Source organism: Fukomys damarensis, unplaced genomic scaffold, assembly GCF_012274545.1.
Source record: "Fukomys damarensis isolate Sample0158 unplaced genomic scaffold, DMR_v1.0_HiC HiC_scaffold_27, whole genome shotgun sequence".
Taxonomy (NCBI): Eukaryota; Metazoa; Chordata; class Mammalia; order Rodentia; family Bathyergidae; genus Fukomys; species Fukomys damarensis.
The window spans coordinates 23,516,786-23,531,627 of NW_022900939.1; the positions used below are offsets into that span (position 1 = coordinate 23,516,786).

At 48.5% G+C, this 14,842-nt stretch overlaps 1 protein-coding gene and 1 long non-coding RNA gene across 2 annotated transcripts; one reads left to right on the forward strand and one right to left on the reverse strand.

Moving 5' to 3' along the window:
- Window positions 1-2,517: 2,517 nt before the first annotated feature.
- On the reverse strand, window positions 2,518-5,654 carry Spdyc (speedy/RINGO cell cycle regulator family member C). The gene is given in 7 exon segments (XM_033756821.1): window positions 2,518-2,704; window positions 2,707-2,788; window positions 2,838-2,920; window positions 2,923-2,950; window positions 3,443-3,534; window positions 3,685-3,894; window positions 5,642-5,654. Coding segments are annotated over 7 exon segments (660 nt in total). The 3' UTR covers window positions 2,518-2,552.
- Window positions 5,655-10,187: 4,533 nt separating this feature from the next.
- LOC104870374 lies at window positions 10,188-14,040 on the forward strand. The gene is made up of 3 exons (XR_782525.2): window positions 10,188-10,332; window positions 11,383-11,511; window positions 13,466-14,040. It is a non-coding gene; the product is annotated as an uncharacterized LOC104870374 (long non-coding RNA).
- Window positions 14,041-14,842: the final 802 nt, after the last annotated feature.

A 14,842-nucleotide genomic window follows, 5' to 3' on the forward strand; every position in this document is an offset into this window, starting at 1 on the left:
CACTAGGAGGGCCAGGGATGTAGTTCAGTGGTGCTGGGCCTGCCTAGCAAGTGCAAGGTCCTGAGATCAGTTCCTGGTACCAGAAAAAAAAAAAATCTAATTTAAAAAAGCTCTAGAAGGCTTGCAGAACCCAGGGCTTTATTTACTAGGGCTGGCACAGCCAGATTAAAGAATTGCAGACCAAGGATTGGAGTTGGGGCATACAGAGGCCCCCCTCCCAGCAGGTCTGTGTGTTCAAGACTATTTAATACCAATTGTAGGCCTCCCCGCTCTGACTTCCCACCCTCTAGACAGGTCTTTCTGATAACCAGCTCCTACCCATCATTGTATTAGCATAAACTCTCCATGAGAATAATTCAGAGACTTCCATGACAAAAATTACTTCTGCCAGATAGGGTGGGTCTGCAATCCCAATAGTCAGGAGGCTGAGGCAGGAGGATCCCCTAGAATTTGAGGCCAGTTTGGGCTATATGGTGAGACTGTCTCAAAAAAAAAAAAAAAAAATCTATCACTCAGAATATTCTATTAGGATGGGCCTGTGGTAGTGTTGCAAGGCTGTAGTTCCAGCACTCTGGAAACTCTTGAGGCAAGAGGATCGCCATGAGTTCAAGGCCAGACTGGGCTAGATATCAAGTTCAAGGACAGCCTGAACTTCCCAGTGAGATCCTGTCTCATGAAACCAAAATAAATAAATAAATAGAACCAGGGGCAGAGGTCAGATCTCACTGTGACCATGCAACAGTGGCAGTTGCGTATACCGATCATAGTGGGTCAGTGAGGAGGTAGGGTGGGCAGCCTGGAGAGACGGCAGCCTTAGGTCTTAGCAACTGCGTTTCGTGTGTGTATCAATCAAATATGGATATCATTCAATTCTATCACACCTGATCGAGTATATTGAGATTCTTTCTCTGGAAGGACACAGGAAACCATTACTCTCATTGCCCCAGATCAAGAAGCCGGTGGCTGGGAGCTGAGGTAGGAGGAAGACTCTTGACGCCAAATGTGCATGTGAATGTATCTCCTGTTTGAAAATGAAATACTTTTTAGTCCTTGTCTAACTTCTGTCCTGTCTCCAGGTGTTCTCACCTCTGGCCCTTGGGAGCCACTTGGGACCTGCAGGGCCATCGCTGGGCTCCTCCAGCCTCTCGCCTCCAGGGCCAGCTTTCCCATCGCCCCTCTGCCTCTCTCTCCAAGGCAGCCCACCCTGTGATCTCATTCAGGGCAAATACCACAACTATTCAAATCCTACAACTCCCACTGTAGTTCATAGATGAAGCAACAGAGGCATGGGGAGATCAGACATGCTGGGACTTGGAATTTGAATTTAAACTCTTTGGTTCCAAAGACCAAGGCTTAATCACACTCTAGACTATCTTTCTGTCAATATCCAGGATACCTTCTGTGGGCTGCCTTCCCTTCTCCATTAACAAGAAATTTGAGTTTGTCTGTGTGCGCTTGCGCGCGTTTGTGTGTGTGTGTGTGTGTGTGTGTGTGTGTGTGTGTGTGTGTACGCGCGAGTGTGTGCACATGCTCATGGTTCTGGGGATGGGATGCAGGGCCCCTTGTGCTAAGCACATGCTCTACCACTGAGCTACACACTACTCTTTCAAGTTCTGTCTTTTTGAGTGAGAGAGAAGGGAGAAAGCTGTATTATAATACGTTAGCCGGGCATGGTGGCGCACGCCTATAATCCCAGCACTTGGGAGGCTGAGGTGGGAGGATCGCTGTGAGTTCAAGGGCAGCCTGGGCTACACAGTGAGTTCAAGTCCAGCTTGAACTACATAGTGAGACCCTGTTTTTTTTAAAAAAAAAATCACTACATTATTTTTCCTTCCTGCCTAGGCTTATTCCTAAATAGTCCTGGCCTGAAGGCATTGCTAGACTGGCTGTAGAACTGTTTTTCATCTGCGCTTCTTCCGGTAGGTACTGAGCCTCTGCAAAGGGCTGCATGTCCTTCAGCTCATTCTCTCCCTCCACTGCAGATCTCATCATCCACAGGGGACCGATATTACAGTAGGGAAACCCAGGCTTGGGCTGACAGCCACTGACCTCCAGTGGGAAGGGACAGGCCGAGCTGGTACAGAGCTTGTACCCACAGATCCTAACCCCAAGAGCTCCCCCATCTCCTTTCCACCTTTGCCCTAGATCAAGAAGCCATATTTATTAGGGGGCCAAGATAAGAGTGGAAACACGTCATAGGTCAGGAGGGCAGTGCTGCTGGCCTGAAGCCCACCCAGCAGATCCTTGGACCAGGCAAGCAGGCGGGCAGCTCTTCACTCTGGGGAGGTCACTGCTGAAGACACAGTGGAGGCTGGGGGAGACAGAGGGAAACTGCCAGGCTCACCACGCTAGGAGAGGGCAAAGCTGGACCCCAGGCCACGTGGTTCTTCCTCCCATCCCGTCATCCTATTTCACCTCCCAGGCTCCCAAGCCAGCCTCCAGCCCCATTCCCAACTCTGCAGAGGCTGTGGGTGTCGCCCTCCAGCTGCGTCTGGAAGTTGTGGGGAGATGACGAGGAAGTCTTCACCCCAGAGGTTTCTGACCACTGAGGGCTAATTTTGCCATTGAGCCCGGTGACACTCAGAGGTCAGGTAAAGGCACTTGGATAACACAGGCGTGGCACTATAGTAGGTGTGGTTCTGGGACAAACCACAGGGGCTGGGAGTGGGGCGGCAGCCAGGGCCTCAGGGGAAGGGACCCGGCCCTGAGGGCAGGACCTCTGAATCCCACCAAAGTGGGAGCACTGCTCCTGAGTCCAGGCCCCGTGGGTGGGCTCCTTCAACATGACCTGGGAGGAGTAGGATAGACAGTGCACAGGGCCAGATGCCAGCCTAGACTCTCCTCCTCACAACACAGAAGCCCACCTGGGAGGACCGCACAGCCCTCTGGTGCATGAACTGCCCCACCTGGAGCACCCATCTGGCCCCAGGGCCCATAGGAAAATCTCACACTTGGATTCTGTTAGGGAATTGATCATGTTAAAGTATGCTGTGACGCCGCCTCACAGGCTGCATTCTCCTGGTACATCTTGGCTCCTAAAATGACCTCATGCCCTTATCCCTGGTTTCCCTCCCCCACAAGGCCACAGTGGTCCAGGAAGTTGAAACCTGTCTGCAGGACTGGGCCCATAAAAGCAATCTGGCCTGTGATAGGTTAAAAGTAGCTCACTCCTCATAAATAAGCAATAGCCCACCCCAAAACTGATAAAAGGACCTTCCTTTCTTTGTTCTCTCTCTCCTTCTGCTTCTTCCTCTTCCTCTCTCTCTCTTTCTCTCTGCCTTCCTGCCTCCTGCTCGCCTCCCTACAATAAAGATCTCCTGCCGGACCTCTCGGTGCGTGAGTGGCCTAATTGGGAAGGGGCACCCGAAAGGGCACGCGAACCCCCCTTTCAGATTCCTCCATGTGCTCTGCCACCCTCTACCCCACACCTTGTTCCCCTCACCTTATCTGAAATCTGGAAACAGGGGTCTTTGAAGAGGAACTCCTGGAGAAAACTCTCCTGTGGGAGAAGAGAAAGCTGTGAGTCTGTCACTCCTGTATGGATACAAGTGGCATCAAAAGCACCAGAGTTGGGGCTGGGGATTTAGCTCAGTGGTTCTGCTGCCTGCCTTGCAAGCGCAAGGACCCGAGTTCGATCTCTGGTACCAAAACAAACAAACAAAAAAGCGCCAGAGTCCACCTCACCACTTAGCCCACATTCTGACACAAGCTCTCCTGTCTGCCAAGCATGGGTCACGTAAGAGGGCAGAGCAGAGGCCTCCAAGGCCAGGACAGACAGGGCAGGGTCCTGCCTTTCAGAGCTTTTATGCACTGGGCCCCACAGCCCCTCGTGGAGCAAGGCCTGGAGCTCCTGGTCCTGGAGAGGATAAGACACCCACAGACCTCGCACTTCACCTGGGTGGTAGCCACAGGGGCAGTGGCAGAGTCCTGAGCATCACTCATCTTGCAGATGGGGGGGACAGAGCCCGGTGACCTGAGGGGACAGCAGCCTCAGCCCTTAGCAACTGTGCCTCGAACCCACAAATCAAAGGGTGCTGAGTCTGCCTGGACCCAAGGTTGGGAAGGTGGAGGGCAGGGTGCAGAGACTTGGGCACTCAGAACAGGGGATTCCTGAGCGATGAAGAGGCCAGCAACAAAGTGGTGGAGGGGGTGAAGGGAGGGCAGGGATGGGGGAAAGAATGAGAACCAAGACCTATCCTGTAAAGGTATAGAATCCCAATGATGAATGTAACTGTACTGTATACCTAAAATGTACCAATAAACTCAATGAGAAAAACAAAAAACAAAGCAAAGAGCTCCTGGGGCTGACGCACCCCAACCCTCCATTGGGCACCCCAGGCCAGGACAGAGAGTAATACCAGCCGCAGCAACACCACTGAGGCCTCTGAGGGCCTGGAGCTGTGCCACAGGCCTGAAGAGCTGGCCTTGGTTCATCCTATAAGTGCAACACTGACCCGTTCTGCACCGGAAGCAATGAGGCCTCCCAGCCAGGGAAAGGTGGCTCCTATTGACTCCAAAAGCCAGAAGGTTTAACTGTTTCCATTGCCTGCAACTCTCAAGACTGAAATGGAGAGTTAGAAAGGCCACTGAATGAAAATAGAAGGGAAGAATGGAAACCAAGCTTTTGTAGATAGGGAGGAAGGGGGTCTTGGGTGGGGAGGGATAAAATAAAATTTATTTTTAAAAAAGGCTACTGGGGCCGGGGATTTAGCTCAGTGGTTCTGCTGCCTGTCTTGCAAGAGCAAGGACCCGAGTTCAATCCCTGGTACCAAAAAACAAAAACAATTTAAAAAGGCCACTGATCCCTATACAGAAGGGAAACTGAGGCCCAGAGAAAAGCATGACATCAAATCCCAAAAACTTGGACTTAGCCAGGCATGGTGGTGCACACCTCTAATCCTGGCACTCGGGAGGCGGAGGCAGGAGGATTACTGTGAGTTCGAGGCCAGCCTAGGCTACATAGGGGGACCTTGTCTTCAAAACAAAATGAAACAAACGAAAGAACCCTTGGATTAAAAGCAAGGTGAAGTGGGGCCTCAAACATTTCAAGCTACTTTCTTAAACACTCCCTCTTCCTTCTGGGGATGCCAATTGGGACACAGAACAAGGTGCTCACAAGCAGCCAAGCCTCTTCCCGCCAGAAACCCCAACGTCACTCAGAAGTTACTCTACCGGCTGCACAGCTCCCAGGGCCAGCCAGCGGCTGTATAAAACCTGTGGGTGGCCCCTCCCCCCAGCTCCTTCACCAATCAGGCTCCTTGGGGGCAGGACTTAGCCCTCACCTCTCAATTCCACCTGATAACCCAGTCATTACACAGGAACTGCAGCTCCCAGGGGAAGATCTCTGCCAGTTTTCCCTCCTGTAAGAGTAGACAGTGGACACCAGAGCCTGGAACCCTGCAGGATAGGTAGGAGGCAAAAGCAGCCCCGGGAGTTTAGCCCAGAAATAAAGTCTAGTCATCCAGGGTTGGTGAGTTAATTTCATTTTATTTATTTTTTGTGGTACTGGGGATTGAACCTAGGACTGAACTGTATCCCGAGCTTTTTATTATTTATTTATTTATTTAGACAGGGTCTCATTATGTAGCCTAGGCTGGCCTTGAATTGGCAGTGATCCTTCTGCCTTGGCCTCTGAGATTACAGGTGAGCGTCATCACGGCCAACTAGGTGAATATTGGTTTTGGTTTTGATTTCTGGACACAGGGTCTCACTAATGTCGTTCACGCTGGCCTGAAACTATGTTGTCTAGGTTGGTCTCGAACTCATGGCAGTGCTCCTGCCTCAGCCTCCTGAGTGCTGGGATTATAGACATGCACCACCACACCTGGCCTGGATGAATAAATTGTAATTCATGAGGTGTCTTGCCAGAATGGAGTCTCTGGGTCTCTGTGAATATCTCTGAATTTAAGTCCTCGCTCGGTGCCCTTGGATGTTGGTACCCCTGGGTTTCAGGGTGTCCCTCTGGCCACCTCCGGTGCTCCCTGAGCCCCCCAGACAGGGGGAGCCCCTCCCTCCTAGATCTCAGCAGTTGTCTTCTTCCTGTCTGTGTGCACGTATGGTTTCCCTCCCATGTTTGCCTTGTCTGCCCAGCAAGGAATCGCTGAACCCAGCGGGCACCACAGCCTAAAAACCCTGGTGCTCACCAAAGAGGCGGGAACCAAGGCAGCCTGTGTGCTCCTCAGAGCAGCGGGTGAAGTGGGAAACAACCTTACTTGCAGGGTGTGGTGGCGCACACCTGTAGTCTCAGCTATTTTCAAGGCTGAGGCAGGAGGATATCAAGTTCGAGGCTGACTCTGACAACTTAGTAAGACCCTGAAACAAAAATAAGTAAATAAATAAAAATTTAAAGTAAGACAGTAAAGGAAAAGGATGCAGCTCCATGGTAGAGTACTTATTTGACATATGTAAGGTTCTGGGGATCAATCGCCAGTACCACCCCCCCACCCCATGCAAAAAAGTAATGTTAAAATAAAACCCAGAGGGCCAGGGATTTAGCTCAGTGGTTTCACTGCCTTCCTGGCAAGCTCAAGGACCCAGGTTCAATCCCCAGTACCAAAATAAATAAACCCCAGAGAGGTTAAGCAACTTACTCGTAGCCACACAGCTAGTAAATGAAGAGCCAAGTTTTCACCTGGCTGCCCGGTCTGGGCTCCACAGGTGGCACAAGCTCAGGGAGTCTGGGGCCCAGCCAGCTGGTCCAAGGCTGTTTGTGGCTGAAGCCCTGACCCGGAGAAGGTGCTGAGTAAAGCTCCACGAACCACCATGGCAGCTGTGCCCAACCTCTCTCACCCACCTCTGACTCAGCTAGAGAAGAACATGCAAAGAAGAAGCCTGTGAGGGGTGAGCTGCCTTCACCCTGGGAGGGTGAGCTGATTGCAGGCCCATTGCTTGCAGAGCCAGCCGAGGAGATTTGTCCCTGTCTAAAAAGAATTTGAATCGGGCATGGTGGCACTTGACTCTAATCCTAGCACTTTGGGAGGCTAAGGCAGGAGGCTTTCAAGTTTGACCCCAGCCTGGGCAACTTATTGAGACCCTTTCTCAAAATAAAAAAATAAATGGCTGGAGCCAGGCATCGTGGTGCATGCCTGTAATCCCAGCACTCAGGAGGCTGAGGCAGGAGTATCACTGTGAGTTCAAGACCAGCCTGGGCTACATAGTGAGGTCCAGGTCAGTCTCAACTACATAGTGAGACCCTATCTCAAAACACACAAAAAAATGGCTGGGGATTCAGCTCAATGGCATGTGCGAGCACGCACTCACGCGCGCGCACAAGCGCACACACACACACACATACATTTAGACCAACACAGATGTTGCTTAGCAAGTTTAGAAAACATCTGTGCCCCCTTCCCCCAGCTTCCTCCAAAGTTAGCATCTTACATAATCATAGTATAATTACAACCAGGAAGCTGATGTTGGTACAGCCAAACTACAGACCTTATGCTGATTTCATCAGTTTTTATATATGCTGTCTTTTGTTTTGCTCTGGTTTTTGGTATACAGTACCACAACTTTTATTATTACACAGATTCGTGTTACCACCATCTCAATCAGGACAGAACATTTCTTCAAAGAAACTCCCCCACGCTGTGTCTTTGTAGCACCCTGTCCTGACCCTAATCTATTCTGTCTCAGTAATTTTGTCATTTCAAAAATAAGTGAACCAGGCCCGGGATTTGGCTCAAAGGTGCTGAGTAAAGCTCCACGAACCACCATGGCAGCTGTGCCCAACCTCTCTCACCCACCTCTGACTCAGCTAGAGAAGAACATGCAAAGAAGAAGCCTGTGAGGGGTGAGCTGCCTTCACCCTGGGAGGGTGAGCTGATTGCAGGCCCATTGCTTGCAGAGCCAGCCGAGGAGATTTGTCCCTGTCTAAAAAGAATTTGAATCGGGCATGGTGGCACTTGACTCTAATCCTAGCACTTTGGGAGGCTAAGGCAGGAGGCTTTCAAGTTTGACCCCAGCCTGGGCAACTTATTGAGACCCTTTCTCAAAATAAAAAAATAAATGGCTGGAGCCAGGCATCGTGGTGCATGCCTGTAATCCCAGCACTCAGGAGGCTGAGGCAGGAGTATCACTGTGAGTTCAAGACCAGCCTGGGCTACATAGTGAGGTCCAGGTCAGTCTCAACTACATAGTGAGACCCTATCTCAAAACACACAAAAAAATGGCTGGGGATTCAGCTCAATGGCATGTGCGAGCACGCACTCACGCGCGCGCACAAGCGCACACACACACACACATACATTTAGACCAACACAGATGTTGCTTAGCAAGTTTAGAAAACATCTGTGCCCCCTTCCCCCAGCTTCCTCCAAAGTTAGCATCTTACATAATCATAGTATAATTACAACCAGGAAGCTGATGTTGGTACAGCCAAACTACAGACCTTATGCTGATTTCATCAGTTTTTATATATGCTGTCTTTTGTTTTGCTCTGGTTTTTGGTATACAGTACCACAACTTTTATTATTACACAGATTCGTGTTACCACCATCTCAATCAGGACAGAACATTTCTTCAAAGAAACTCCCCCACGCTGTGTCTTTGTAGCACCCTGTCCTGACCCTAATCTATTCTGTCTCAGTAATTTTGTCATTTCAAAAATAAGTGAACCAGGCCCGGGATTTGGCTCAGCGGTTCTGCCACCTGCCTTGTATGCACAAGGTCCCAAATTCAATCCCTGATACCAAAAAAAAAAAAAAAAAAAAAAAAAAAAAAAAAAACAATAAGTGAACCTGTAGTATATGACTTCTGAGACTGGCTTTTTCACTCAACACAACACCCTTAAAGTCCATCTAAGTTTTTGCGTATATCAGTAAAACAATCCTAGCCTGGTATGGTGGTGCACACCTGTAATCCCAACCCTCTGGGAGACAGAGGCAGGGGGATTCCAAGTTTGAATCAGCCTGGGCAACTTAGCTAAGACCGAGCTAGACTGTCTCAAAAGAAAAAAGAAAAAGCTTGAGAATGTAGGGCTCAGCCCCTGGTACCACCACCGCCACCAAATAGAGAAAGGTCGTTGTTAGAGTCATAGAGCCTCTTATATTTCTCTAAAGGCTTATGGTGCCAAACATCTTTTCCTGTTCTTGTTTTCTGTTGTGGGTTAAATAGCATTTCCCAAAAGACATGCTGCGGTCCTTATCCAGTTACCTGTGAAAATGATGTTATTTGGAAATAGTCTTTGCAGAAGTAATCGAGTGAATACAAGATCCTATTCATTTAAATAGGGTGGGTCCAAATCAGTCTGACTGATGGCCTGAGAGGCGAGGAGACCCAGAAATAGACACCAAAGACACCAGCACATGGGCTGACGCTTCAATGACAAAGGAGGTGGAAATTGGAGTTATGAAACTCATACCAGCCAGAGAGAGAGCATGTGGCCCTGGATTCTAGACTTTTGACCTCCAGAACTGTGAGAAATCAATCTCTGTTGTTTTAAACCACCCACTTTGGGGTCCTCTGCTACAGTGGCCGTAGGCCACTAACACATTCTCCATCCACATAGCTTCTTGGGTGAATCATCCATTCCAAACTCTTGCTTCTTTGTTCACTGGGGTTTTTTTTCTTCCTGTTTTGTTTCTGAGAGTTCTTTATGTGTTCTGAATACAAGTCCTTTGTGTGATATACGATCTGCAAGTATTTCTCCCACGCTGCACCTTCGCTTTTCATTCTCTTAACATTATCTTTCAAAGAGCAAGTTTTCTTGTGTTTGTTTGTTTTTGTAGTACTGATTGAACCCAGGGCCTTCTTTCTGAGCTACATCCCCAGCTCTTTTTTGTTTGTTTGTTTTTTAATTACTTTTATTTTGAGTCAGCGTCTCAAGTAAGTCACTAAGTTGCCCAGGTTTGGCTTGCCTTAAGATCCTCCTGCTTCAGCCTCCTAGAGTGCTGGGATTACAGGCATGATCTACCATACCTGGTTCACAGCAAGTTTTTAATCTTGAGGATGTGCAATTTATCAAAAATTTTAAAAACTATTGTCAGAAATGTTTCAAAAGAGATCCTCCTATCCCTGAGCACATCTTGTTCCCGAGGTGAAGCAAACAACAAAAACCTTAGAATGGATTAGCTAGGGTGGGGAGAGGAACCCAAAGGCAAACTTGGGCCTCTCCAGCTGCCCCGGGGCGGGGTGGGGGTGAGGCTGAGCCCTGCAAGCGCATGCGCAGAGAGGAGCCCACCACCTACAGTCCCGCTCTGTAAACTGCTCTCTGAGCTGCTGTGCTCTTCTAGAGGAATGGAGGCTCCATGCTCCTCCCAGTCCTGATGACTTCCCAAGGTTCTCACGTGCAGCCCCAGCTGCCCCTTTGACATCTCTGCCTGGATTGTACAGGTAACTCCGACTCATCTGCCCTCATGAACTTGCTCTTGCTTACTTTTTCCTATCTGCTTACCAAAGTTCCTTTTAAAAAAGCAAGCTGGGGTGCTGGGGATGTAGCTCAGTGGTGCCACGCCTGCCTGGCAAGTGCAAGGGTCTGAGTTTGATCCCCAGTACCAAAGTGGGGGGAAGCTGGGCCGGGCATGGTGCACACCTGTAATGCCAGAACTCTAGAGACTGGGGCAGGAGGAGGATCGCTGTGAGTTAGAGACCAGCCTGGGCTACATAGTGAGTTCCAGGTCAGTCTCAACTACATAGTGAGACTCTGTCTCAGAAAAACAAAACAAATAAACAAAAATAAATAAAATAAGAAAGCAACCTGGGCATAGTGGTACATGTCTGTAATCCCAGCACTCTGGGAAGCTGAGGCAGGAAGATTGCAAGTTTTGAGCCCGGCTTGGGCAACTTAATGTTTTAGTAACACCCAGTTTCAAACTAAAAAAATTAAAGAGGGGCTGAGAATGTAGCTCAGGACAAAGACCCTGGGCTGAAATTACATGCACACCCAGAAAAAATAGACAGGGTCTTGCTCTGTAGTTCAGGCTATCCTTGAGCTCAGTACGTAGCCTGCTCTGGCCTCGAACTAACTCTCGTCAGTCCTCCTGTCTCAGCCTCCTGAGTACCGGGATTATAGGTATGTGCCATCATTCCCAGCCCTCCCCACCCAAAAAAAATCTAAAAAGGAAAAAAGAAATGAGGATCAGAGGTACAGCTCAATGGTAGAGCACTTGCTTAGCACCACGCATGAGGTCTTGGGTTCCATCCCCAGGGTAAGAAAAAGGCTGCAAAAAACTTGAAGTCACTGTTTTTTAAGTCACTTTTAAAAAACAAACAATAAAAAAATTGGGCCTCATGCATACTAGGCACGTGCGTTACCACTGAGCTACAGACTCACCTCCAACAAGAACTTACCTGTTTGTTTATTGCAGTGTGGGAATGGAATGCAGGGTCTCCAGGCGTGCCCAGCAAGTGCTCACATCCTCTGTCCCTTCACTTTCATTGCAGCACAGCAGCCACACAGGAAAAGTGCAAAGACCCTAGCTGTGTGCAGTGTGACGAGTGTGCTCCAGCCACCCTGTTGTTCACCCCCACCCACCACAAGGTTAATCGCTATCCTAGCCTCTGTCATCACAGGTTAGTTTTCCTGCTTTTTTTTTGTTTTGTGGTGTCAGGGATCGAACTCGGGACCTTGCACTTGCAAGGCAGGCAGCGGAACCCCTGAGCGAAATCCCCGGCCCAGCTCTCCTGTTTGCAAATAGAGTCACAAGGTCAGACAGCCTTGGGGTGAGATTCGGTTACCCTGCTTCATTCTCCCTGCCCAGGGACAATCCCTTCCATGACGGCTAGGGAGTATTTTTACTCTCTTTCCCCTAACATTCAATTCATCACTAAATATTATGGATTTCAGCTCAAAGACCTCTCCCTTGCTGGCACAGTGGTTCACACCTATAGTCCAGCTGCTTGGGAGGGGGAAGCAGGAGGACTGCAAGTTCAAGGCCAGCGTGGGCAGCATAGTGAGAGTCTGTCTCAAAATAAGATAAGTAAAGGGCTGGGAGTACAGCTCAGTGATAGAGTGCTTCTCTAGCATGTGTGAGGCCCTGGATTTTAAAGACTCTCCTTAATCCACGCCCTCCTCATCTCTTGACTGCTCCCTTCCTGAGCCAAGGCCACAGGTACCACGTCCACTGCCTGGGCTACCGTAAGTGACCTTAAAGAGTCTGCTAGCTTCCTTGCATAATTGACTCTCTCTCTAGAGCTAGAGGATTGGTTTTTTTTGAAACAGGGTCTCACTATGTAGTTGCGACTGACCTGGAACTCACTATGTAGCCCAGGCTGGTCACGAACTCACAACGATCTTCCTGCCTCAGCCTTCCGAGTGCTGGGATTACAGGCGTGCGCCCCCACACCCGGCTTTTTTTTTTTTTTTCCTGAGACAGGGTCTTGCTATATAGTTCAGGCTGGCCTGGAACTCACAGTGATCCTCTCCTGCCTCAACCTCCTGAGTGCTGGGATTACAGGTATGCATCACTCTGCCCAGCTTGGAGGGATCTGTTAAAGATAGGTGGCACAACTGGGTGTGGTGGCCCATACCTATGATCCCAGCAGTCAAGATCCTGAGGCAGGAAGATTTCTGTGAGTTCAAGGCTAGCCTGGACTACATAGTGAGACCTTGTCCCAAAAAACAAAAATCAGAAACAAAAATCAAATAAAAGTAGTGTTGCATCCAGGAGGGAGGGTTTCTGGGAAGTGGGCTGGGAGTCCCCCTTATCTATCCTCTGACTCTCTTCAGGCCCTTGCCCTCACTCTGGTGAAAAATGAAGTGGGGCTCTTAGCAAGAAATGGAGTCAAGACTGATATAGTGTGAAGTGAAAGTTTATTTAAAGTGTGGTGAATGTAGAGGAAGCAGAAGAAAAGCTATCTTAACAGGAGCATGGTACTGCAAGATAGGGGGCTTCCACTCCAGATGCCCATACTTAGGGAGGCAAACAGTTTTATTGATAAGCCAATCAGGGTCTTCACCTGTGTTTCTGGGAAGGGGATAGGGTCAGCACACAGTAAACGTAACACTCTCATAAAGGATACAGTGGGGTACATTTTTTTGTTTGTTTTGTTTTTTGAGACAGGGTCTCACTATGTAGTTAGACTGACCTGGAACTCACTATGTAGCCCAGGCTGGTCTCGAACTCACAGCGATCCTTCTGCCTCAGTCTCCCAAATGCTGGGATTACAGGCGTGATGAGTGTAACTGTACTGTATACCTAAAATGTATCAATAAACTCAGTGAGGAAAAAAAAAGTCCTTCTCAGCCTTTGGGCAATCCCCAACTCCGCACCCTACTCTCCCTATATCTGTAACTCCTTGTTCTGGTACAGATGAAATTGACAACTCTGTCCTGTAAACCAAGTTTATGACACTCTGTTCTCATATGATTCATAAGGCAACTGTCTTCTTTTAAGGCAGTTACAGAACTCTCTGCCCTTGTCCTGTTCTGGTACTCACTTGCTGCGTCACTAGAAAAACCACGCCCTTCGACAAAGTGTATTAAAAGCTGAAACTTTTCTTCGTTCAATGCTCTTCTTTTGGACAGGTGTCTGTTGAGCCGGTGTATACCTTAAACCTGAAATAAACCCTCCGAATTCCCATCGGTCTCTCCCAGCTCCTGGAATTCTGCAACATAAGCACATTTGTTGAATGAATAAGTGGCGGGCAACCTGTTCGGGCTGAGCTCTCCATCGGCATCTAAGACCCTGGCTCCGCCCCACCACCCTCACCCCCACCCCTGCTAGAACAGCTGCTTTCTGGAATTCCTAATGTGGTGAATCTGAGCAGGCGCATTAAGAGCCTAGGGCGTGGCTCTCCCCTTGCTCCTTTCCATCTGTTCCAACCTCTCTAGCCTGGGAGGTGGAATAAAGAAGACTTGGAGAAGCAGAGGATATAAGCAAGAAGTCCACTCTGGTTCTTGAAAGCCCCTGAGACTTGGGGGCTGTTTATTATTGAGCCAAAGCTCTACTTACTGCCTTGATAAACTTAGTGGCTTAAAACAACATATATTTATTACCTTGCAGTTCTGGAAGTCAGAAGTCCAAAATGGGTGTGTCTCACTGGCCAGGGATTTAGCTCAGTGATTCTGCTGTCTCCCAAGCTCAAGGACCTGAGTTCTATCGCCGGTACAAAAAAAAAAAAAAAAAAAAAAGAGAAAAAGAAAATCAAAATGAGTCTCACTGGGCTTAAAGTATCCGTTGGTCTCCTTCGTTTTAGAGATGCTGGAAGCCATTCCCTTCTCTTTGACCTCCCTCCTTCATCATTACAGAGACAGCTAAATAGATGTTTCTGATCTCTGACTGTGTCCCCTCTGTTCTGCCTCATTTACTTTTTTTTTTTTTTTTTTTATTTCTTTTCTTTTTTTCGTTTTTCTTTTTTGAGACAGGGTCTCACTATGTAGTTGAGACTGACCTGGAACTCACTATGTAGCCCAGGCTGGTCTCAAACTCACAGCGATCCTCCTGCCTCAGCCTTCCGAGTCCTGGGATTACAGGTGTGAGCCACCACACCCAGCAGCCTCATTTACTTTTAAAAATTATTTTTTTTATTTTTAATTTTTTTGATAGCTGGTATTAGAACTCAGGTCCTTGCGCTTTTCAGGAAGGTGGCAGAACCACTGAGCTAAATCCCCGGCCCTCAAGATTTTTAATGTAATCTCACCCGCAAACTTCCTTGCCATGTGAGAGCTTATGTTCTCAGGTTCAAGGAAGTGGGACGTCTTGGGAAGCCATTATTCCGCCTACAATGTTCACAGCCTAGTTTACACTATGTTAACTAATACAGTGTGAAATTTATATTCATGCAAGTTTACACATAATTTAGAGAAGCATATGTATGAACAGACTATGTAAATAATGTGCTATTTATAAAATAGTTCATTCTCACTGCATGCTATTTATAAAACAAACACAAGAATAAACAG